General features: G+C 38.9%; 1 protein-coding gene across 3 annotated transcripts in view; it reads left to right on the plus strand.

The window, feature by feature from the left end:
• The window catches only part of MAPK8 (mitogen-activated protein kinase 8), a 67,936-nt gene that overhangs the window by 30,061 nt on the left and 12,693 nt on the right, over window positions 1–25,182 (plus strand). For all 3 annotated transcript variants that reach the window (XM_084793909.1, XM_084793908.1, XM_084793910.1), the window contains exons 2-6: window positions 5,715–5,883; window positions 7,889–8,018; window positions 13,920–13,978; window positions 14,081–14,219; window positions 23,131–23,296. In XM_084793909.1, the coding sequence (XP_084650035.1) occupies window positions 5,762–5,883; window positions 7,889–8,018; window positions 13,920–13,978; window positions 14,081–14,219; window positions 23,131–23,296 (616 nt within the window). In that variant the 5' untranslated portion in view covers window positions 5,715–5,761. The remainder of the gene's footprint in view (window positions 1–5,714; window positions 5,884–7,888; window positions 8,019–13,919; window positions 13,979–14,080; window positions 14,220–23,130; window positions 23,297–25,182) is intronic.

Consider the following 25,182-nt stretch of genomic DNA (forward strand, 5'->3'; position numbering starts at 1 on the left):
TGTCATGTCATAGTACTCTTCCCCATCCGTCCTCTGGCTCTGATAGTCTTGCTGCCTCCTCTTCACTGTTCCTGAACCTAGAGTGGGTGGGGGAATCCTGATAAAGCTGTCCCACTGAAGGATGTCTCCCTATATTAGTTGCTGCCCACCACAAAAAGAAGCTTCACAAAGATTGAAGCTGCCCTCTGGTAAGTTATGAATTATGTAACTCTGTGTCTATCGGCAGCTAGGGCTGCATCCACTGCTGTGAGTTGAGGAAGTGACTGTGTATCTTACTCTGGGTGAGATCTACTCTGATGAGTTTCATTCTCTCCCCCTTTATTTTTTGTTGTTGTTTGTTCTTTTTGTTTTAAATCCCTACTAGAAGCAGGCACATTTAGTTACAGAAATACTTTTGTCATGGAATCATTCTCTTTACACATAGTACTTTTTAAAAATTGTGAATGTAATTACATTGTTGGCACTATAAACTGGTGGTAATTATGTCTGGAATTAAATAATACAAATAAAAATCTCTATAAAGTATATCTGAGACATGGATCATTTGCTACTTTGGGGGGGGGTATTGTTTTTTTGTTTGGTTTTTTTGAGACAAGGTTTCTCTGTATAGCCTTGGCTATCCTGGAACTCACTCTTTAGACCAGGCTGGCCCCCAACTCAGAGATCCGCCTGCCCCTGCCTCCCAAGTGCTGGGATTAAAGGCATGCACCACCACCGCCCAGCACATTTGCTATTCTTAATTTGTGGTTTTAGGAAGTGTCTCTGGTGGTGGTTGAATGCCATCAACATTTTATTATAAACCCTGAGAATCTTAGTAAAATACTTGACAAAAGTTATTATTAGAAAATGTCAGGCATTTGAGACTATCCCCAGAAATTACTTTATTTTATATGACTTAATATTTTGCATAGGTGACGATTCAACCCAAATTAGTACAAAGGTACTTTTAAAACTAGGAATTAGAGTTGATATCATCAATTTTTGAGCCCAGACAGGGCCCTTTTTCCTTGTTGGAATTGTAGAACCAGTACTAACAAATCTTTGTGTCTAATTGAAACACAAAGGAGACTTTTATTATTGGCTATATATATATGAGTAAAAAGAGAGGTGGAGACTTGAAGATCAACTTCAGAACCTATATATATACAGTATATATATGAGAGGTTTCCAGTTCCAGGCATGGTTTTACTCTTGTTAAGTGAGCCTTAAGTCAAATTAGAGAGCTATTGGTTACAGCCAGTGTAAACTGCAAAAGTGTAGAGCCTGGTCTCAACTGTCCCTAGTCTACAGCAGAACTCCTGCACCTAAAGAAAGGCTCGGGAACCATTGCAGAAGAGGAAATGTAAAGATGTAAGAGAACAGGAAGTATACTGCCTAGAAATGTCAACAACATGGCTGCCTAAACATGACCTGAAGAAGGATGACACCAGTAGATATATCAGTGTGGAAGAGGGAAAGCCTCAATCCTAGACAAAGAACAACAGGCTGCCAAGGAATGGTGAGAGGAGAAGGCTTTCCCAGGGAAGAGCACAAGTAACACTATCCAGAATGAGCAGGTTATATTTATATATTTAAGAATAGATATATGTATACACATATACATATACGTATGTACATGCATGCATGCAAATAATTAAAAAGAGGCCGTGTATTTGAATGAGAACAAGTTGGGGTACATTGGAGGATTTTGGGGGAAGAAAAGGGAGAAGATAAATATAATTAGAATCTCAAAAAATATATAAATATGAAAAATAAGAAGGCAGGGGCAAGCTGATCAAGTCATCTCTTTCTTTCTTTTCTTTCTTTCTTTCTTTCTTTCTTTCTTTCTTTCCAGATTCATTTATTTATTACATATACAGTGTTTTGCCTGCACACCAGAAGAAGCACCAGATCTCATTACAGATGGTTGTGACCTACCATGTGGTTGCTGAGAATTGACTCAGGACCTTTGGAAGAGCAGACAGTGCTCTAACCTCTGAGCCATCTCTTGAGCCCAAGTCATCTCTTTTTTGGAGTTGAGCAGAAATCTGAAGTTTTGGGTATCTCCTAAGATTAAAATGGATTATCAACTTGACAAGATTTAGAATCACTATGGAAACAAACCTGAATATGTCTGTGAGGGATTTTCTAGATTAGATTGATTGAGATGGGAAGACCAATCCTAAATATAGGTGGCACACAGTACCTTACTTGGGTCCTTGACTGCATAAAAAGGGGAAAGCAAGCTGAGATTGGTCATTCATCACTCTGTGCCGTGCTGAACTCAAAATGTGAGTCAAAATAAACAGCTCCTTCAAAACAGAAGTTTCCTTCAAGGGTTTTGCCCCAGCAGCATGGCAGTGTGTAAAGTGCCTAATGCATTCCTTCCATGGTTTTTCTGGCAGTTGTCTCAGTAGTTATATACTGTCCTGGTATGTCATTTAAAATGTAGATTTTAATGAAATTAGAGGTTGTCTGAACATCTTAGGTCCAACCAGTTTGCCTAGCCCACTTGAAGAGTAACTTCTGGATCACATGGAACATTCTTTACCCAAAGATAAAGGAGATAAGGGCAAGGTGGAAATATATGAGGTTATATAGGCATAAAAGAGTGTTAGATTGAGAGTGGGATGTAGGTCACTGGTAGAGCAAATGAGTAGCATCACTAGGCCTTGGAGTATTCCCTGTCACTAAAAATGTGTTTGTGCGTGCGTGCGTGCGTGCGTGCGTGCGTGCGTAGAAAGAGATAAAGTTAGAGGAGTCCTTCCTGTATCCAAATTAATACCATTGGTATAGAAATGTATAAGTATAAAGTATTCTTATATAGTATCAAAATACCTTTTGAGTGCCTGGGAAAATGACATCTCACCAATCAGGTCACCTGTTTTTATTCAGTGGAATGTCATTGAGAAAATTGGAATTCTTTTAAACAGCTAATGTTGAGCAGCCTAGAGCCACTTCTTAATAGTTTAAGATATTTGTGTTTTGAATAGAATGTAATATTAGATTCTTAGATACCAGCTAACTCTAGTGTGATGGCAGCATACCTGTATTGTGTTCTGTTGCTTAAAGTACACTTTTTTTCTTCTTTCTGGTATTGTTTAAAAAGTGGCCTCTCCACTGAGAACAAGCACTTTCTTCTAATGAAGGGCCTCTCCAGGTTTTTGAAGGGAAGGGTCCCCTCCCCTTTAGGGCCCTATCATGTTGCCTCTGAATGATGTACTGTCACTGCTAATGCTCTTCCACGTCAGGGCCCAACTATATACCTATCCCTTAAAAAACTCATTATGAAGGGTAACTGGTCATTATGAAGGATAACAGCTTCCTTCTTTATTAACCACCTTATTTCACACTAATCTTTTACCTATCTTAACCTGAATTTCCTCTTGTCTGTTAAAATAGGGAAGCAAGGGAGAAGAGAATTGGGCAGAAAGAAAGGAAAACATTGGGTGTCATTAAATATTTCAGTACTGATACTAGAAATTGGGTCCATGCAAGGCAGAGATAATAAAATGGCCACTGTACTCTTCAGATATGATCAGGGCTTACACGCTGCCAAATGCCAAGGCACCAGTAAAGCCCAGAGTATTAAGCACCCAGCCTAGGTATCTAGAATCATACATCTCTGGCCTCTAGAGTCCTGAGCCGTAAGACTTCAGTTGTCTGAGCTTGGCGAACTCCTGGGTCTGTCAGCTTAGCCATAAGCTCTTAGCGTTCTAGCATGCAGGTCGGCCACATAGCAGAAAGGCCGCTGTTGCTCAACCACTCGTTTTCTGAGGAGAGCCAAAGGGGCCCAGGAAGCTGATTGCTAGCTCTCTTATGAACTATGCAGTAGTCTCTCTAGTTTTTTCTCTTCCACTTCTTGCTCTCTTTCTCCTCCAGGCTTCCTACCTTCCAGGCTTTACATCTGACCTCCTTACTATAAATCATGACCTGGACCCAGGCTGCCCATGATATTTATTGAATTAATTGTTTGTATTAAAAATTGTCAGTTGGGTATGTGTGCACATATCTTTAATCCCAGAACTCAGGAGGCAGAGGCAAGTGAATCTGAGGCTAACCTGGTCTACAGAGCAAGTTTGAGGACAGCTAGGGCTTCACAGAAAAACTGTGTCTTGGGGGGGGGGAGAAAGAAATTGTCAAAATTTTTATTACCATTGCCTTAGCACCCGCTCCTGCCCCCATCCCCTGTAACACAGGTACTCGTGCATATGTGCACATACAACCAACCAGAAATTATTTGGACTCCATTGGACTGGTGATTTACTGAGTTGGTGATTGGTAGCTTACAGCTGTCTGGCATACATTTTATTATTTTGTTTAACCTGGGCTTAAATAGTCCTGTCTGCATCAGTTTCCAGAGAGCCAGGATTATAGGTCCAACCTGCATACTCAGTGCATGCATTTTGAAATAGAATACTTGCATAGTAAAGAAGTACAGATCTGTCCAATACTCAAATAAGAGGGAAAAAAAGATAGCCTTGACTTTCAACCTGACAGGTGGTAAAGAACTGAGATGAACTGTTTGACCCTCTAAACACACTAGAAGTGTTGTTGTTAAATTATCACTAATGACTAATAATGTTTATTATCAGACCTATAATTATTATTATAGCAGTATAGCCCTCTAGCAATCAGTCAAGACACAGACACTTGTTATGTTTTAAAATAGCCTTAGTTAACCTCAGGCAGGGCAGGGCAGATATCAATCCCCTAAACTATTTCCCATAGTGGGGCAAGTATGGGATCCCTGCCCCAATCCCATGCCATCTGCTTCTAATAATTTCTATCAAGCTACTTTCCATCCAGAATCCTATATACTTGCTAGTGTTCTTCATCTCGGCCAGATCTCCACCCACGCCAGCCATGTACTTCTCCATCTAACCCATGCATGGCACAGCCGCCTTCTTCTCCCCTCTCCTCTGGTTTCTCTTCTTCCCAAGATTCTCTCTATCTCCCCACACCCAGGAACCCCACCCCACACACCTATCAAATTTGCCCTGCCCAGGTATGACAGCCTTTTATTAATTAGCACCAGAGTACATCAGACTAACACTAGAAGAGTATAGTTTGTGTACTAATGTGTGAAGCCCAACCTTCTTGACTGGATGTTTTCTGTCCTGCTTCTTCTTATCCTTTCAGCCATGGTAGTTGTACCAGGATGTCACTGTTGGATTTCGGGGGGGAGGGGCACATGTGTATGTGGAGGTCTGAAGTCAACCCCAGATGTTCATCAGGACAGCCACTCTGTATTTTGAGACCATCTTAATAGCATGTAGGACTTGCAGATAAGGCCAAGCTTGATGCTCAGTGATGGCATCTCACTTCCCCTACACTGGGACTGCACATGGTGCTCCACTTAACCTAGTGTATATGGGTGTTGGGGCTTGAACTCAGGCCCTCATACTTATGTGACAAGGTCTTTCCTGACTAGCTTATCTCCCCAGCCCATCTTTTGTTATTTTTTTTAGTAAGGTAAGTATGCATTTATACCAATGACTTAAAGATTAGAGAAACAGTTGATCATAATAAAGATGTTTTTAAAGAACCAGTTAGTATTTACTTACATGTAACATGTGCTGACCAAAGCTTATGGTGGTTTTGTTTCTTCAGATGCATTCTTCTTAGTGAGGTTGACCTAGCAGCCTGTGTTACTATGGTGAATAGGCTAAGGACTTGGATGTTAATACTACACAAGGTCATTTTCTTATGTCATGTGTTCTTTTATTCTGCAGCCTCGGTGGATATTTGGATGAAGCCATTAAACTGATTGCTTGCCATCATGAGCAGAAGCAAGCGTGACAACAATTTTTATAGTGTAGAGATTGGAGACTCTACATTCACAGTCCTAAAACGATACCAAAATTTAAAGCCTATAGGCTCAGGAGCTCAAGGAATAGTGTGGTAAGTTTTTATTTCAAGTAAGGCAGGCAGTCTTGAACTGCTACTTCTTCTCTTCATAATATAGATCCTTTTCTAAGTAATCAGCTTCTCTTAAAAATAAGTCAGAGCCGTGTAAATAAAAGTCATAACATGGTAACTTTTCCTTATGGATTATTTTTTTATTATTCATAAGTTGTAACTATTAACCAACACAGCTATCTTGAAATATAAACTATGATTAATTACTTACTTGGTCAAAGTCATATAGAGACCCATACTTATATCAGGAAAGAGAAAGTGGCAGGCTTGTTCATTCTTAAATCTACCTTTTTTCATAGTTAATTAGTGAGAGGCTTCATTTAATCTTCATTTTCACTCTGTAATAAAAGAGGAATTTCAGAAATCTTACTATTTCACTCTGGGGAATAAAGTCCGCTAAACATCTCACTGTGTTTCAAAACTCATGTATCTTTAAAGTTGATTTCAAGCTAACTTCTACAAAAAGGCCCAGGTTTTATAGATGAGCATAATTCTTTATAAACTGAAGTACATTTCGCTTTGAAGTAGTTCTGCTACTGACTTACAATCACTAAATTAGCATTATTAATCTAGTATTTGGGGAAATGCTAAGCCATCTTAATTACATCTTTATTATTTCTTAAACAATATTTATTTAAAATCTGTGAAAAGAAATTGGGAGTGTTTATGATTGAGCATGTCTATAAGGTTCTAGAAAAGCTCCTGCATATGCCCACAGATTCATGTACATACAGCTGTTCTTTGAGGCATTTTTCCTAATAGCAGAAGTTGAAACAGCATCAAGTCTGACAACAGGAAAATAAAAACTTAGGCTACAGTCAAACAGCAAACGACTGTATAGCATTTAGAATGACCTGGAGCTGTGTGTGTCAGCCGGCCATTATCAGAAGTATAGAGCTGAGTATTAAAGCAATCTACAAAAGAAAAATGTAAAACATGCAAAACAAGAACAGATAAAAGCTTACCTCTGAGAATAGAAGAAGAGGAAGTCTTTACTTGTAATATGTTTTTCTTTTTTTAAGAACTCAGAACAATTATGATAAAATATTAAAATGAACAGAGTTGTACAGTGGAAACCCTGACTTCCATTCATTTCTAGTGTCCTAAGGTCTAGTGTTCATTTTTATTAGTACCTTGAGGTTTTAGTTCTTCCTCCAAACAGAATATTAAAGGGTTTGGATTTATATAATCTTTTGTATACATCATCTCACCATTCTTCACTCACTCTTGTGTCCTATTAAAACTCTAATATTCTTCGATAAATATATTGTAATTTTAAAATGTATATATACACACACGTGTGTAGGGGGGGCATTTTTCCTGCATGTATGTCTATGTGCCACTCGTGTACTTAGTGCCTGTGGAGGCCAGAAAAGGGCATTGGATCCCTTGGAACTGGAGTTACAGATGGTTGTGAGCTGCCAGGTGGTGCTGGGAATCACACCTAGGTCCTTTGGGAAAGCAGCCAGTGAGCTTAACTGCTGAGCCATCTCTCCAACTCCAAAATTCTTCAGTAAATATTTTAAGTAGAAGTCATGATCACAAATCCTGTCTTTCTTTATAGAGGTGCAAGGTGAAGGAGTCATTTAAACTTCAGACTGATACTAAGAAATTGTACATCAGTGGCTCAGTGGGTAAAGAAAGGAACCTCCCATTAAGCCTGATGGCCCGAGTTCACTCCCCAGGATCTGTAGGTGAAAGGAGAAAACAATTCATACAAGTTATCTTCTATCTTCCATATGATACCCTTACACACTCACACTCATACACACACATGCAAAATAGGTACATTTTTAAAATGTAATTTAAAAAAAAAAAACAAGACAAAAAGAACTTGTGTCCTAATACCCGTCTGTGCTCCGTGGATCTTGGGTGGCACAGTCTGGGTAGAAAAGTAAGGAGTCTATGTGATTGCTTTATCAATTTGGTTTTAGAGATTTGTGCTTAATGGGGTTTGTTTGTTTTGGTTTGTTTTTTTAAATAACAGTGCCGCTTATGATGCCATTCTTGAAAGAAATGTTGCAATCAAGAAGCTCAGCCGGCCATTTCAGAATCAAACTCATGCTAAGCGAGCCTACCGAGAACTAGTTCTTATGAAATGTGTTAATCACAAAAATGTAAGTGAATATTTCATGTTTCTAAAGTATAGATGAAGTCGAGATTTATTCATGAATACATGCCAGTCAAGGGCTTTTAGAAAAATATTAGAGGCTTTAAATTGCTTCTCTAGATTGAAACGTTATTTAAAATCTACAGAATAATCTTTGCATCCGCCCCCCCCCCCGAATTATTAAGTAATGCCAAAAAAAAAAAAAATGAGCTTCCTGGCATTTTAATTTATAGGAGTTTTAAGGAGACAAGTATTTGAAAAGCTTTTTATTCAGAATTTATCTCATCTTAATGTCTTTTTGTTCCCTGTAAAGTTGGCTTTTCAGAAAGCTGTACAGAGATGAAATCATTCCCATTTCACTTGGACATTGGGACTTAGTGAGACAAAAAATTCAAACTTCTTCTCTGTACCCAGTTCTCTGGCTACTTTGTTTGTTTGTTTGTTTGTTGTTTTTCTAGACAGGGTTTCTCTATGTAGCCTTGGCTGTCCTAGGCTCACTTTGTAGATCAGGCTGGCCTCGAACTCCCAACAATCCGCCTGTCTCTGCCTCCTGAGTGCTGGAATTAAAGGTGTGCACCACCATGCCTGGCTTCTGACTTCTTTTTTTTTTTTTTTTTTTTTAATTTATTTATTTATTAAGTGTACAGTGTTTTGCCAGCATGTGTGCCTGCACTCCAGAAGAGGGCACCAGATCTCAGTATGGATGGTTTTGAGCCACCATGTGGTTGCTGGGAATTGAACTCAGGACCTTTGGAAGAACAGGCAATGCTCTTAACCTGTGAGCCATCTCTCCAGCCCCCTTGACTTCTTTTAAGTGGATCAATACTTACCTTACTCAGATAACCACTGATAACAATAATGGAACAAAAACTTTGGAAATAGCCGGTCCTTTAATCCCAGCAGCACACAGGAGGCAGAGACAGGCAGATCTCTGAGTTTGAGGCTAACCAGGGATATACAGAGAAACCCTGTCTGAGGGGTAGGTGGGTGTGGGTGCTTTGGAAATATTTACAGAGAACTAGGAAAACATTTCTGACTCGAAAATAAAACTTCGTTCATTTTGAAAATGAACAGTTAATGTTTTTAAGTTTGCACTAAGCATACTGATATGTTTGCGATATCTTATCTCGACAGTCCTTCCAAACTGGGAGGACATAAACTAGGAGAGAATTGCATAGAGGACAGTTTTATGAAGCACTAAACTGAAAGTGCTGGTCAGAGATATATTGTTCAATGGAGTTTATAAAATACAATGAGGTCCATATTTCTGGTGTAGAAAATACAGTTCATCATATTTTGAGAGCTAGCAACCTTTAGAACCTTTGTATATTAGAGTTATAGATTCATCACTAATGGGAAATCTATAGGTGTTAAGGATTAGGCTTATTATTTGGGAAGTTTATGACATTTTGAAGGCAGTGAAACATGCTGAGTTAAATACCACAAAGCAGTAATAATTTACCTGTCAGGTGGTAGGGGGCATACAGTAAAAGCTGAGATCTCAAGAGGGAGATTTCAATGAGTGTCAGTGAACTGGGAAGGCTTAGCAGGCCAGAGGAGTAGACTTAAACTCACTCTTCAAATTGGGGTGAAATTTAGAGTTTTGGAAAAAGGGGCCTCACAGAGGGAAAGTGTTGGTTATCAAGGAAGAAACTGTAGCCTTTCTTGTTAAACATGGGAGCCAGACATGGTGCTTGTCAGAGTTCTGCTTGTGGTCCCTACCTCTCTCTGCTAGAGCTGCTCTTGCCTCCTCTAGTCTGGACATAGTTTCTTTCAGGGCTGTGGAAGTGTTGCCTCACTTTTTCTTTGTTGAATTCAAGTGTTCCTTCCCTACCCTTGGTGGGAACAAAGATTCTCCATTTGTAAGTGGAGAATGTGGGAAGCATGTCCTATATGCTTAGCCATCTAAAGTGGCCGAGGCCTGGTGAACACCACTCTGCCCCCCGTGGTGTAGGACAGGTATTTTGTAAGATTTTATCTTTTAAGCACTTTGCTAGTCTAGACAGATCATCTTGAAGTGATGTTTCCGCACTTTTTTCAAGGTTTTTGTAATTTTTAGTTTCTGTTCACCTGGTCACTCTGATGAGACACTTAGCACACAGTATTGCATGTCTAATGAATTCCTCTGATGGCTATTGAGGCTTATCTCTTTATTGCATTTATTAAACCACTTTACTCACATTGTCTAACAAGTAATTGTCAAAGGCCTTGATAGCAAGTCACATTGCATCCTGTTGCTTTGAGGAAATTAAGTATAGTACTTTCTGTTGTTCCCTTTTACATATCAAAGGTAAAGTGTGGCTAGTCTCAGATTTTAGGGATCCCCACCCCTCATATATGAGCACAATGTCTTCATTCTAACTTCACATTTACTGCTTCACTTGCTAAATCACTCAGACTGTCTTCCTAATAGCTGGAACTGTTAAGCGTGTTGTAGAAGTTGCCATACATAACTATTAGAATTATCTAGGTTCTGAGACTTGATAGCCTATGACCATATAGAGGGGGAGGAGGTCCCCCTCTGTCTTAGACCTAGGGGAGGGGAATAGGGGAAAAGCGGGAGAGAGGGAGGAATGGGAGGATACAAGTGAAGGGATACAGTTGGGTTGTAATCTGAATAAATTAATAAAATTAAAATTAATTTTAAAAATGATCCAGGTTTCCCTAATTCTTCTTCCTATACAGTGAAGGATATTAAAGGCATTTTCACAAACACTTACTTGAAATCTTTATATATTATATCTAGTTGCATTATTCCTCTGTTGCTATTATTCTTTGTTGTATTTTGTCCATAGAGGAAAATAGTACTTTTAGTAAGTTTTTTACTTGGTTGTGGTAATTATTTATTCTTTCATATCTAGTTATATCCCATCCACTAGTCAGTCTTTGACTTTTGCATGACTGTCTAATTTAAGATAATTTCTTGTTAGCTTTCGTGAAAAATAATACAACTGTGTTTTCATTGCCTTACAAAAGCTCAGTAAGGTAAAGTTCAATCACTGTTCAGTTCACCAACTTAAAGTATACAGTTAAATAGTTTAATATGTTCACTAATGTGTGTAACCAGAAAAAAACCCTGTATCCTTTTGCTGTCCTCCCCTACCTCCCACACCTAACAGTTCTAAGTTTCCAGTAACCCCATTTTTGTTTCCATATGTCTCTAACCTTTAATATCTCTTACTCTTGGTTTTCACAAATATTTATAAGAATAACTTTACTACTTGTCCAGGTCTACATGTAGATACTATGTGCTTGAGAGACTCAAATTTATTTATATTACTCATGTATGTACACACACACACAGAGAGTCACACATACACATATATATTATTCCTTCTATGTTAATTAATTAGTTTTACCCTTTCTGGCTTAATGTTTTTCTGAATATTTACTGGCAGATGCCTTCTATAAGCAGAGCTTAATGCATGCATGAATCTCATCTATTCTGTCCTCATGAAGATTGTATCTAGAAAAACATTCCCTTTCCTAAATTACCACAGGAGATTTTTAAGTGCATTGTTGCATACTGGTCTATGAAAGCAGATCAACAACTACTTTCTAACAAGGATCCTTTGTGGTCTGGGTTGAACTTGTTATGAAAATTACATTCTGTTAAAATGTGCTGAGTGTAGGAATAGCATGGACAGTGACCGAGGACCAATAAGGATAGTCATCCTTCAAGGCTAGGAATTGTCAGATTCTACAAAGTAGGTCTATCTTTAGGTAAACTCAGTGAATAAATGACAAAAATAAGAAAGAGTACATTTAAAGAGTTTTTAAAAACCAACACGCTTGAAACTCATTTGGTATGGCCAAAGTGACAAGTTACTATTTAGCAAAAGAGTCAGTGAGTTAGTGTTGTATCCTGGACGGCTTCAGGGAGACTGCTAAGAGCTTTGTAACTCGTTACTAGCTTCACATTTTGAAGGTGATAAATAACAGAATTGGGTCTCTCTTTTGCCATATTATAGGCAGTAAACTGGCATCTGGGTTTGCTGACTTGTTAGAGACTCTACTTGTACTAGTCTGTTCAGGCTAACTCCACAAAGTACAGAAGACTGTGTGGGTTAAACAACACACTTATTTCTTAAAACTCTAAAGGCTGGAAGACCCTGAGAAGGTGCCAGCTGACTTGGTTCCTGCTGACTGTTCTCTTCCTGGCTTGCAGAAAACAGCTTCTTGCTTTGTGTTCCCCTGGTACATGGACATAGAGAAAGAGATCTTTTTGTTATTCCTAGAAGACCACTAATCTTACTACTATGAGGGCCTTGGCCTTATGACCTAATCTAACCCTAAAGGCCTCATTGGTAGAGCCATCTAATTGGAATCTATGCCTAAAGCATGGGGTGGGGGGCATGGTAGGGATGCACAGATAATCAGCCTGCCACTCCAGCATTAGAAGTAATTATAGTAGGAACAATCCGGATGTGTTTTTAGAATCCTTGGCCTGTATATACATGGAAGGAATGGGAAAACAAGGTTGAAATAGAGATTGATGATTGAACAGTATTCTTTGAAGTAGTTTATAGTACTAATACTGGAAAAGGAGTCAGAAATCACTCTGAGCCTTCTATTGTAAAAGGATGCTTGGAGAAGGGACTCAGCAATGAATCTCTGAAACTGATAAGCCAAGTAAAGGCTTCTAATGTGTATATGGGAATAATGTACATATAAATTCTTGAAGAAAAAGACATAGGTAATATGTAAGAAAAGGATAGACATAAAAAAGGAAAAGCTTAAGGGCAGCAGTGAGACATAAAGTAGTCTCATGGATGAAATAACATATTTGACTGGAAATGAAGAAAATTACAAAAAGGAAGTTGGAGGGCTGGTTTAATGGTCATAACTCTTGCTGTTCTTCCAGAGGCCCTGAGTTTGATTCCTAACACATACCAGTGGCTTGCAGCTGTCCTTAAGTTCAATTCCATGTGATCTAGCACCCATTTCTAGCCTCCACAACTTAGGTACATACATACATTCGGACAAAACACTCATACATACAAAATAAGGTCAGGCGTGGTGGTGTACACCTTTAATCCCAGCACTCAGGAGGCAGAGGCAGGTGGATCACTGTGAGTTCCAGGCCAGCCTGGTCTACAGTGTGAGTCCAGGACAGCCAAGGCTACAGAGAGAGACCCTGTCTCGAAAAAACAAAAACAAAACAAAACAAAAAAAAGATATCTTTCAAAACAAAACAAAACAAAAACAAAGTAAATGGCACAATGAAATATCATTAAAGTCAGGAGAAAGAAAGGCCCTGGAGTCCATAGAACTACTGAGGTGTATAAGAACTAGTAGAAATTATGTGGGTATTAACATATAGTAGATGTTTGTTAGAATATTCGTAAATAGAAAGTGTTATGTGAAGCCCTTCTGTTGACTTACTGGTTTCTAAGACTTAGGGCAATTCCATAGTAAATTTGATAGAAAGATACAAGCTTGTACATAGCCCCTGCCCCTGTATATGTTCACCACCCTCAAAATTAGTGTCCACCACTTGGGTGGTCATTTGTCATAAATGATAAACCTTCATTAATATATTTCCCAAAGTCCATTATTTACATTAAAGCACATTGTTCTTCCCCCCCCCCCCCCCCCGCCAGTGCTAGGAAATTCACCCAGGTTTTCTGCATGCCTAGTAAACGTGACCTATGGACTTGGCTCTTTGCCCATAACATTCACTTGATTTTAGAGAACCTATGAGCTCAAACAAGTGTAGTACTCATTTATTTGCCCCAAAGATCTTCTGTGCCTCCTGATCATTCCAAGCAATGAAACGTGTGTTTGCTTGTGCTTTGGGTATAAAACTGAATTGATTTTAAACTTACAGTGAATTGTTTTAACACATGTTTTTGCAAATAATTAGGAAGTCATTTCTAATGTTTCTATTTCTTTGTTTTTGTGACAGATAATTGGCCTTTTGAATGTTTTCACACCACAGAAATCCCTAGAAGAATTTCAAGATGTGTAAGTGTGGTAATTAAAATGCTGTTAATACAAAGTTTTGCTAGTACCTGTCTGTAGATTGTTGCTATACATTTTCGCTGTCATCTTTTTTTACCCACGAAGTTACATAGTCATGGAGCTCATGGATGCAAATCTTTGCCAAGTGATTCAAATGGAGTTAGATCATGAAAGAATGTCCTACCTTCTCTATCAAATGCTGTGTGGAATCAAGCACCTTCACTCTGCTGGAATTATTCATCGGGTTAGTAGAAAAATATCACCATGTTCTTTTCTAAGTTTTTTTTGTTTGTTTGCGTGTTTGTTTGTTTTTAATTTTTGTGTAAGTACTTTGCTTGCATGTATTTAAATGCACAACATGCATGCAGTGCCTGCAGAGGCCAGATGATGATATCAGATCTACCAAAACTGGAATTACAGACAGTTGTGAGCTGCCACGTGGGTGCTGGGAACCAAACCTCAGTCCTCTGCAAGAGCAGCAAGTGCTCTGAACTACTGAGTCACTCTCTAGCACACCTTGATCTTTTTCTTTTAAGTCATTGAAGTGAATTCATGTAACAAATTAACCATTTTGAAGTATATGATTCAATGACATTTAGTCCCTTCAATGTTGTACAGCCACCACCTATGTCAAATTCTAAAACTTTTATCACCCTCTAAATGAAATCCCTTAAACTGTTGCTCTTCATTTTGTCTCTCTCCTCAGACCCTGGTAATTCAGTCCTACGTATTTACCTATTTTAGATATCTCATATAAATGTAATCGTGTAATATTTTGTGTCAGGCTTCTATGACTTAGTGTAATGTTTTTGCAGTGTCTATGCTGTATTGTAATTTAGTTTGTCTTTCTTTCTGTGAATGAATAATATCTCATGTCATATTCCACAGGTAATTTATGTATTACTACCTTTCAGTTAAGTAGTATTATGCTGAGAAAAATTCATGTATAAATATTTCCTCAATGTTCTTTAGTCTTTCTGGGTAGAATTACTAGATCATGTGATTAACTTTTTGAAGAACCATCAAACTGTTTTTCAAATTGGGTGCCATTTTACATTCCCAGAATCTATATATAATGGTTCCAGTTTTTCCGCAACTCTCCCAATATTAAGTACCCAACCTTTTCATTTTAGTCATCATAATGGGTATGAAGTGGAATGTTGTTGTGGTTTTGGTAAACAATTTCCTAATGGCTAATGATGGTTGTCCTTTATATTGCCATGACAAAACACCATAACCAAGTCAACTTATAAAAGGCAAATTTTACTGGGGGCTTACAGTTTCAGAGGGTGAGTCCATGACTGTCATGGTGGGGAACATGGCAACAGACAGGCAGGCATGGCACTAGAACAGTAGCTGGGAGCTTAATCTGCAGGCAGCACTGCAGAGAGAGCTAACTGGAATGGTATTGGCTTTTGAAACCTCAAAGCCCACCCCCTGTTACACAGCTCCTAAAACCCTTGCTAAACAGTTTCACCAACTTGGAATCAAGTATTCAAACATATGAATCTATGGGGCCATTCTCATTCGAACTACCATAGTGGAAATGCATCCTTTCATTTGTTGGTTGGCCATTTCTGTTATTATTGAAAAACATGTATTTTTTGGCCCTTGTTTCTTAATCAGTTGTTTTCCTCTTTGTTACAGATTTGTATATGTATTCCAGACCTATATATAATATAAAACCTTCAGCAGATATAATTTATTAATTTATAGATGGTTTTCACTTTACTGGTGATATCTTGTTAATATATTAAATGGTTTTAGTTTTCATATGTCAATTTTTTTTTGTTATTTCATGTGTTCTTGTGTCTTGCACAAGAATTTATTGCCAAATTGAAGGTCATAAAAATTCAACATTGTCTCTTTTTGTAATTTTGTGGGTCTTTGGTCCATTTTGAATTCATTTTTATATATGGTATAATGCAAGAGCCTGTCTTCATTTTCCAATGTGTTGAAATGCAGTTGTCTAAGCTCTCAATTGTACCAGTACCCTTTCAGAATCTAGTTGGTCACAAATATGTGGTTCTCCTCCTGGAATGCCAACTCTATATAATTAGACTTTATGTCTGTCCCTATGTTGGAACCACATTTTTTTTTTTTTTACAAATTTTATTATTTGTGTGTGTGGTGCCACATGGGTATGAGTGCCCATGGATTCCAGAGTTGATAAGATCTCCTGGAGCTGGATTTACAGGATTTTATGAGATTCCATTTGAATGCTAGAGGGTAAACCCAGGTCCTCTGCAAGAGCAGTATGTGCTCTTAAACCCTGAGCCATCTCTCCAGCCCACACATGTACTTCTGTACTGCTTTGAAATGGGATACTGTGACTCCTATATCCTTTCTCAGTAGAAACCACTTTGAGTTTGAAGAGTAGCTTTTCCATTTCCACAGAAAAATCTAAATGGACTTTGAAGGAAGATTTCATTGAATCAGAAAAATGAGTTGCTAGTTTTGTCATCAACAGTATTTAGTATTCCAATTTGTAAACATAAGCTCTTTCCAATTCCTAAGTTGTGTTAGCCTGTAGTGTTGTAGGTTGTGTAGCTGACACAACAGGAGTTAATTGCCTCACAGTTCGCAGTGCCCAAAACTATGTGGTTTTGGTGAGGTCCATAAGCAGTCTTCTATATCTTCTTGTGGTCTTCCCTGTCAAAAAGTATGTCATTGTGCTTCTTTCTGACCTCCACTATATGTCCATACACACGGAATTTCTTTTTTTCTTTTTTAACATCATGTCATCTGCATCATAGTTTAACTTCTGTTCAATTTGGGCACCTTCTCCCTTCCCAAGTTGCTCTATCTAGAACTTACAGTAAAATGTTGAAGAACAATAGTGAAACTAGGTATCTTTGTCTTGCTTATTGTAGTACAGGGAAAGCTTTCTTTCTCTTACCTTTGTGTTCATCTGTTTCTTATTGTTGCAACAAATGTCTAAAGCAGAGTGTTTGTTTATAAGTAAAACGGTTTATTTAGCACAAGTTTTAGAGGCTGAAACTCTGAGATCAGGTAGCCTCATCAGGTTCTGGTAGAGGCCACTTAGTCAAGTTACAAGCATGGCAGAACAACAGCCAATCTGATTGTGTGCAGAAGGTGCTGAGTGTGCAGGGGTTTTTTTGGTGTTTTTTTACACCCTCTTCCTCATGAGAGCTAACCCATTCCACCTGACCAACGTTGGTCTCTTCAGAGGACAGTGCCCATGACTTAACTACTTTACAGTAGTCCTAACTCTCTACAGATTCCAGCACTTTAACATTGCCATTCTAGGGACCAAATTTCTAGCTCATAGATCTTTGGAAAACACACTCTAACATTCTCAAACCATACTCAACCTTTAACTGAGATACCAGTTATAGGGCTTCGGTAAATATTTTTTTCTTATTGCAAAAGTTCTTTCAGAGTCACACTGTCTACTTAGAGGTTATAGATTCCATAAAAGTGTGCTCAATATATAAGGTGTGCATAGGCTCAAAAGTCTCCATAGCTGCCCTCATTTCAGCCCTCTGGTCACAAATCACCAATTCTGCGGTCTCCCCAAGGCTTACTGTTCACTAGACTTGTAGTGGTGATACACTTAAACTGCTACTGTAACTGAACGCTAAGAGTCAGTACCAGGCAAAGAAAGAGACTTGTAGGGAAATTTGAGTCCAACATAGAGCTTTTAGTTGTTTTGTTGGCTACAAAGTATGACAGTGCAATGTTGCCAGCCAGGGAAGCTCACCCAGACTTGTGATGCAAGTATTTTATTTGGTCACAGTGACGTGCCACATTCCCAGCTGTCAGTCAGCAAATCACGCTAATACATTGAGTCTCCATTTCCTTCAGGGGCTGGAACTGTTACAAGTTCCAAAGCTCTTACCATAAATTATGTTGTTTGATTGTTCATGACCCAAACCTGCACATTAACAGGACAGTCCTGTCAAGCAGTATATTCCAGGTGTGGCAGTCACTTGCAGTTTAGGGCAAAGATAAGATCCTTTTTTTAGAAGATTAATTTTTCTCCACTTATCTTTTAGTTTTTGTTTTGTTTGTGCTTGGTTGGGTTTGGTTTGTTTGAGACAGGGTTTCTTTGTGTAGCTTTGGCTGTCCTGGACTCACTTTGTAGACCAGGCTAGCCTCAAACTCAGAGAGATCCACCTGCCTCTGCCTCCCCTAGTACTGGGATTACAGGCATGCCCCACACCTGGCTCTCTATCTTTGATTCCTGATTTCCTCCTGGAAAATGGAAGAGTTAAGTGTCTGTGAGCCAAGGGACTGAATATACATCACAGCACCTATGGAAGCCACTCCTTGAATCACTCTTCTCACTGTCTTAGGCTTCTAAATTCTAGCTGTTCCTACCAGATTGCTCTTGCTGTCTTTTTCTGAAACACCTCCCAAAGATGATAGGATAACTGTGGCTGTGTCCTCCGTTCTAGCCTCACCTTAACTCTTCCACTCTACAGTTGCCCGCTTGGTTTAAGAACAGTCCCTTCCAGGGGCTGCAGTTAGGTGTTCCTGTAGGTACCTAGAAACCCTTGCTGAGACTTCCTCAAACTAGTTCTCACCGTGTCAGCAGAAGAGAGCTGTGTGGTAATGCACTGACTTACATGTTGGCCTGGAAGTGACGCACATCACTTCTACTCAGTGCATCAGCAGAGCTAGTCGTAAAGACCTCCCTTATTATAAAAGAGCAGGGAAGTGCAAGGGAGCAGGCTCATGACTGTTGCTGAGTACTGCACCATAGCCCGTGGTTGTCTGACATACAGCAGCTCTGTTTCACACCTCCTTAGTGGGGATACACATTAATGTCTTAATCCTTTATGCCCAGAAACATAGGAACTGGCTCTGTCTTCCCTCTCCTCAAGTTCATTCCATAGAATATTGAGATGGTGCCAGCGTAGCCATAATCATCTCATTGGAAAACTGAAAACTACAGTGGTTGGGTGATTAGTGGCACTTGAAGTTCTGCTGGATGGACATTCTAAGTGTTCTTCCCTCTGGAGGTGGGAGTGTTCACGCTTTAGGAGCTGAATCTGATTTCTGCACAGTGCAACCTGTCCACTGTTGTCCATATTACCTGGCTGCTCCCTAGGGGAGCCTCCCTTTCCTCTTATCCTCTTAAATAAATCTCAAGTGAGTATTGCAGGCTATACACTAAAGGGCTGCTCAGCCTTCTCGGCCTGCTTCCTACCCATGAAAGAAAAGAGGAATTTCTTCTACTAATGCCATTTGGCACAGAATTTCTTTCCTGCTGTCCTGTCTATGTAAGATTGTTAGCAACTTTCTTGGCAACAGGCTTAGAGTTTTGCTTTTCGTAGTGCAGCATGTTGTAACAGTAACTTTTGAAGCTTTTTGATTGTATGTCTTTTAAAAGCATATTTGTTAGTTGACAGGCTCTCTTGAGTCCCACCTTCAAGCATCCAGTTTTCTTGGGACAAACTGAAGTGATTTCATCATTTGGGGATTTGACAAGGGCTAAGGCTTTCAGATTTGTTATGGGAAAATGATGCATAGAAACAACCCAAGATGTCCATGACTTGAAAGAGCATAGTGCTTACTCAGGGTCTGCAGACATTGGGTCAGGTTCAGGTTTACTTCCATTGACATCCTTTAACCTTGCCATAAGGTAGAAGAATAGAAACTTGACTAAATGGAGCACATTCAGAATTTTTCTTCAGATTTGGTGAGCATCACATTAATTTACGTTCCACTAACTGAGACAGGTCACAAGGATAGGCATATGAAAGGATGATGCTTGGTTCAGGGATAAGCTAAACCATCTGTTGCCTTTTTCTGGTTTCTAGTAGCATCTAGCTTGTCCAAAATGATGACACTGTTACCTTTCATTTCTACTTTTAAAATTGCCAGTTCTTTCTAATGCAGACAGTTTCAACTGACAAAAGTGCTTTCCAACCTCTTCTAGAGCAGAGTTTAAGGAATTTTATATAAAGACCACATTCTAGGTGTCTTTTTTGTGGACACAGCTTCTGTCACAGCTACTGACCGGATTCTGCCTTTCTATCACAAAAGATAGATAGCATGGGGTCACTCATAGATAACATGGGGTCAAATTACTATGGTTAAGTTTGCATATAACTTCTATTGTAAAAGCAGTCAGGCTCTCAGTTGTCAGCCCCTGGTTATTATGCAAGTCCTGTGCAGATGACATAAAATACTTTGCTCGTGCATAATTTGGATCTTTTCCATTTTGATGCTGCTTTCAGTGCTGTTCAATCACCAACTCGTGGTCCTGTGTCCTTGACTTGGGGCCAGAATGTTGCAGATACCAGAGTTTTTTAGACATTAGATATTTGTATGGACTCCACCAGACAAGCATCCCTAATCTGAAAATCAGAAATCCAATCCAGATTGCTCAAAAATCAAAGCACTGGCATGTCGGCTGTGTATTCTTGGACTGATTTGAGGCTACCTTTATGTTTTCCTTAGCATAGACATCAAAGGAGATATAAAACCTTTTGAATACAACCAGTTAGACTAAAAAAGATGTAACTTTGGCCTTTTCAGAGCTTAGATTATGGATACTCAATGTGTAATTATAACTCTTCAGTGCTGGGCCAGTTTACGCCGGGATAACTTAGGTGTAGCTACAGTAACAAATGTAAAAACATTTTGTTTTTTCTTTTTCAAGCAGAGTTTCTCTGTGTAGCCTTGGTTGTCCTGGAACTCTATAGATAAGGCTGGTCTCAAATTGCTGGAATTAAAGGTGTTTGCCACTACCACCCAGGCAAATATCAAACTCTTAGTAACTAAACATGACCACAGTTTATTTCCTGCACTAGGTATGTAGGCAGATCATGGTGGCGATATACACTTGGCTTAATAGAGATGCCCACTATCTAGAATGTTCCTAATCACCAAAGCAAGAGAAGATTTGTAGATCACATGCTGGTCCTTCGCCACTTTGTTCTCACTTAGATACTATCAACTAGGTCTACTCATGCTACCTTTCCTGACTGGAGAGGCTTGGAAAATGGAATGCTGAGTTCCATTCTCATTCTCCCTGCCTCTCTGCTTTTGTTTTTTGTTTTGTTTTGTTGGATTTTTGAGACAGGGTTTCTCTGTGTAGCCCTGGTTATCCTGGACTCACTCTGTAGACCAGGCTGGCCTTGAACTCACAATGGTCCACCTACCTCTGCCTCACTGAGTGTATTTCTATTCTCTCAGCACAAATAAATGTAATCTCCAAGTTACTCTTCCCATATGTAGTTAACAATGTTATGACATATGTAAAAAGATAAACACTGATATAGAAAGATGAATTTTAGTTAATATTTCTTAGAGCCAAATACCCTTGCCTTAAACTGTTAATTTTTTTAAATATTTATTTATTATGCATACAGTGTTCTGCCTGCATGTACACCTGCAAGCCAGAAGAGGGAATCAGATCATATTATAGATGGTTGTGAGCCACCATGTGGTTGCTGGGAATTGAACTCAGGATCTTTGGAGGAGCAGTCAGTGTCGGTAACCTCTGAGCCATCTCTCCAGCCCATGTTCTTCTTTTTTTTTTTTTTTTTTTTTAATGTATTTGCTCATAATTGTTCCAGAACAAAGAGTGTTAGGAGGTTTCTCTAGACTAGAACCACCTGGTATAAAGAGCCAATAATCTCCAGCTGTAACAACAGACATGGAAATGATATTAAAGTTCATAATGCTTATTCTTAATTGTTGGCATTCCTTTGTTTTGTATACCATATTTTAGGAATATCAGCAACATTCTATTTGCAGAATAGGAATGACAACATTTTTGTCTTCTGTTGGAGTAACATTATATTCTTAGAATGGCTTGTCAGAATAAGTTAGAAACAGCATACAAGCATTTCTGCAGATAGACATTTAAAAGGAGATCTTTGTCTTGGGGGCCTTAGCTTGTGGTATTTATATCTGCTGTTCATCTGTGCATGTGAGATAGTATGAGTGTTTATCAAAGCTAACAGGCAAAAGCATGATGAATGTGAGACCCTGGGTATTCATGCCACTGCCTTCATTTTAATAGGTATCACACAGACTTTGTTCTGGCTGGAGCCAAGTGGCAGTTTTTCACAAAGCATTATTTATTACTGTCAGCAGAAAGTAATTTTATTGACTAGTAGCACCAGCACACTAGTGTCTGCTACATGTAAATAAAAGTTTATGGGAAAATGTTTGTGATACTGTGCGGGAAGTCAGGAATGGGTAGGCTGAATCGACTATCTATTGTACAAAATTGACTCCCAAGCCTCTCTCCCCACAAAGTAGATTATATATGACTATCAGTGTCCAAATAATGTACACCAGGATTATGTCAGGTCTGTGTGAATGAATAGTAGCAGAATGTTCCACAGTGGTTTTAGAGCAGCAAAAAGCTTACTGTAACATTAGAACAAGAGTTTTAAAATGCTATTAATTTAGTATGTAAACTAATGTAAATGCTAATATGTGACTCTTACCATAGTAGCTCTTTTATTCTTGTCTTTGATTGATAATTTGAGATGGAGTCGTGCTATGTGTCATAATATTTGCTTTCTATTGCTATGGTAAAACATTGACCAAAAGTAATCTTGGGAGGAATGAGCTTCTTTCATTTTACCTTCTCATGTAGCAGTCTATCTCGGAGGAAAGTCAGGGCAGGAACCTAGATTAGGAACTGAAGCCGATGCCATGGAGGAGTGCTATTTACTGGCTGGTTCTTTGCACGTCGCCTGCCCAGTTGTTCCCTTTTTTTTTTTTTTTTTTTTTTTTTGGGATCACTCTAGCCTGTTGTGTCAAGTTAGCAAAAAATAAGCAGTACACTTTGTATATTGAACCTCCAATCTTTCTGCTTTGTCCGTGGGTACAGGGATTTCAAAAGAGGAACCTCCACTATGCCTAGCACAGAAGTTCTTAAATGAACTTTATGATGCCTTTCCAGATCTCTTGCTGTGTGTGTGCAAGAATGTCCAGCTAATACCAGTTTCTAGGAAATGAAACATTCCTGAGTTTATGTTGGTGTAAATGCGATGATCTTATACCTGACTTGTTGGCTTTGCCTATTTGTAATGAATCTCTGCAGTGGTATTGCAGTGAAAACAATGAACAATTAACAAATTGTTTGACAGATTATGTAATTCAGTTGAGTAGTAAATCTTTGTATGTGTCTTAGCAATTATTTTAATGTTTATTTCTTGAAGGACTTAAAGCCTAGTAATATAGTAGTCAAATCAGACTGCACTTTGAAGATCCTTGATTTCGGACTGGCGAGGACTGCAGGGACGAGTTTTATGATGACGCCTTACGTGGTGACTCGTTACTACAGAGCTCCAGAAGTCATCCTTGGCATGGGCTACAAGGAGAACGGTCAGCATACTTTCACTTTGAATTATTCTTCTGACTTAGGTTATCAATAAGTTTTTTATATACTTAAATTGAAGTACATGGAGTTAAGTGTGCATCTGTGTTTCAACTTTATCAAGTATTTGAACATTTTACCACAAATGTTTTGGAAAGCATGAGGGTCTTGTCTTGAATGTGAATGCTTTCTATCAGCCCTACCCTAGGCAGAGAATTCTGAAACCAGGGTATCATGAACATATACTTCTTAATAATTTAGTCATAGTAGTAATTCTAGTGTATATTGGTCATATTTGCTTGCATCTTCAACACTTTTAATCGGTGTTAATAGTAGTATTCACAGGCTTGGTATGGTGGCACACACCTTTAATCCCAGCACACAGGAGGCAGAGGCAGGTAGATCTCTGTGAGTTTGAGGCCAGCCTGGTCTACCAAACAGGTGTCAGGACAACCAGGGCTACACAGGAAACCCTTTCTGAAAACAGACAAAAAAAAAAAAAAAATAGTAGCACACACTATAAACTCTGAAAGCTACTAAGGCCTAGTTCTGGAAAGTTACTCGGCCTCATGTGTAAAGCACTGGTGTTTGATTAAAGCCTGTGTCCCTCCTTAAGGGGACTGCATACAGTATGATGCTGAATTAAACCATAACTTCTTAAATGTGGCATGTTTCTAGGGAGGAAATTGCACACTAGTTCACTTTGAATTGGGAAACCGTTAAGTTTATTTTGGTTCTTTATATGCACACACACAACACACACATAGACACAGATGATACCATTGTAATTAGGGGCCTTCCTTAATTTCCCTCTTCTTTTTTGAGCTAATTGAAAACAAGCACTTTATATAGCAACTATCAATTTTTAAAGTAAACATGCTATTCTGTTTTCTTAATCTCAACATAAAATTTTGAGAATTGCTGTGTAAATTGCTATTGCTTTTGCTGTGGAAGTTTTATCACAGAATTTGCACCATGTATTAGTGTCCTGTGAATATGATCTTGACATAGCTCCTTATCAGTAAGTAGAGAAGCTATCATCAAGAATTGACATACTGGGACTAGAGAGACGGCTCAGTGGTTGAGAATACTGTCTGCTCTTCCAGAGGTCCTGAGTTCAATTCCCAGCAACCACATAGCGGTTCACAACCCTCTAATGCCCTCTTCTGGCATGCAGGTGAACACGCAGATAGTGCACTCATAAACATAAAATAAAAAATAATAATAATAATAAAAGAATTGACATACTGTCCTCACTATGAGTCACATAGATCATCTCATTGCTTATCCTGCCTGTTCCCCAGGAACCAAGTCAGATCCTTCACTCACTACATTAGACAGCAGGAGGTGACATAAAGATGTCTTTTCAGCTCCTGTCTCTGTCTCTGTCTCTGTCTCTGTGTATGTCTCTCTCTCCCCCTCCTCTCTCTTTCTCTCTCCACCCCCGTCCCTTTCTCTCTCTCTCCCCATCCCACGCATACCTACATTATCCAGCAGGGGGTGCCATACAGATATTGTCCTTTTACTCAGTCTCTGTCTTTTCTGTCTCCCTCTCTGTGTGCTTCCCCCCCCCCCCCCCCCCCCGCCTCTCTCTCTCTCACACACACACACACACACACACTTCTTGTTTTCCTCTATTGCAGAGCAGTTAAGAATATTTTGGAAATTTTGGGGTAATCTAATCTATTTTAAACTGACTGAGCAAATTAGACCCCTTATAGCAAGTTTTATAATATGGTGGTCTGCTAGGAGACTCTTTGTAGATCAGTATGCAGCCAAAACTAACTTTTAAACCCAAAGCTATTTGGTTTTACAAGTTAAAAAAATAAAACCAAAACAAAACAAATGAACAAAAAACTTCAAATAGAAATAATGAAAAACATTTGTTTACCAA

The sequence above is a fragment of the Acomys minous genome, assembly GCF_964271855.1.
Source record: "Acomys minous genome assembly, chromosome: 9".
NCBI classification, from domain to species: domain Eukaryota; kingdom Metazoa; phylum Chordata; class Mammalia; order Rodentia; family Muridae; genus Acomys; species Acomys minous.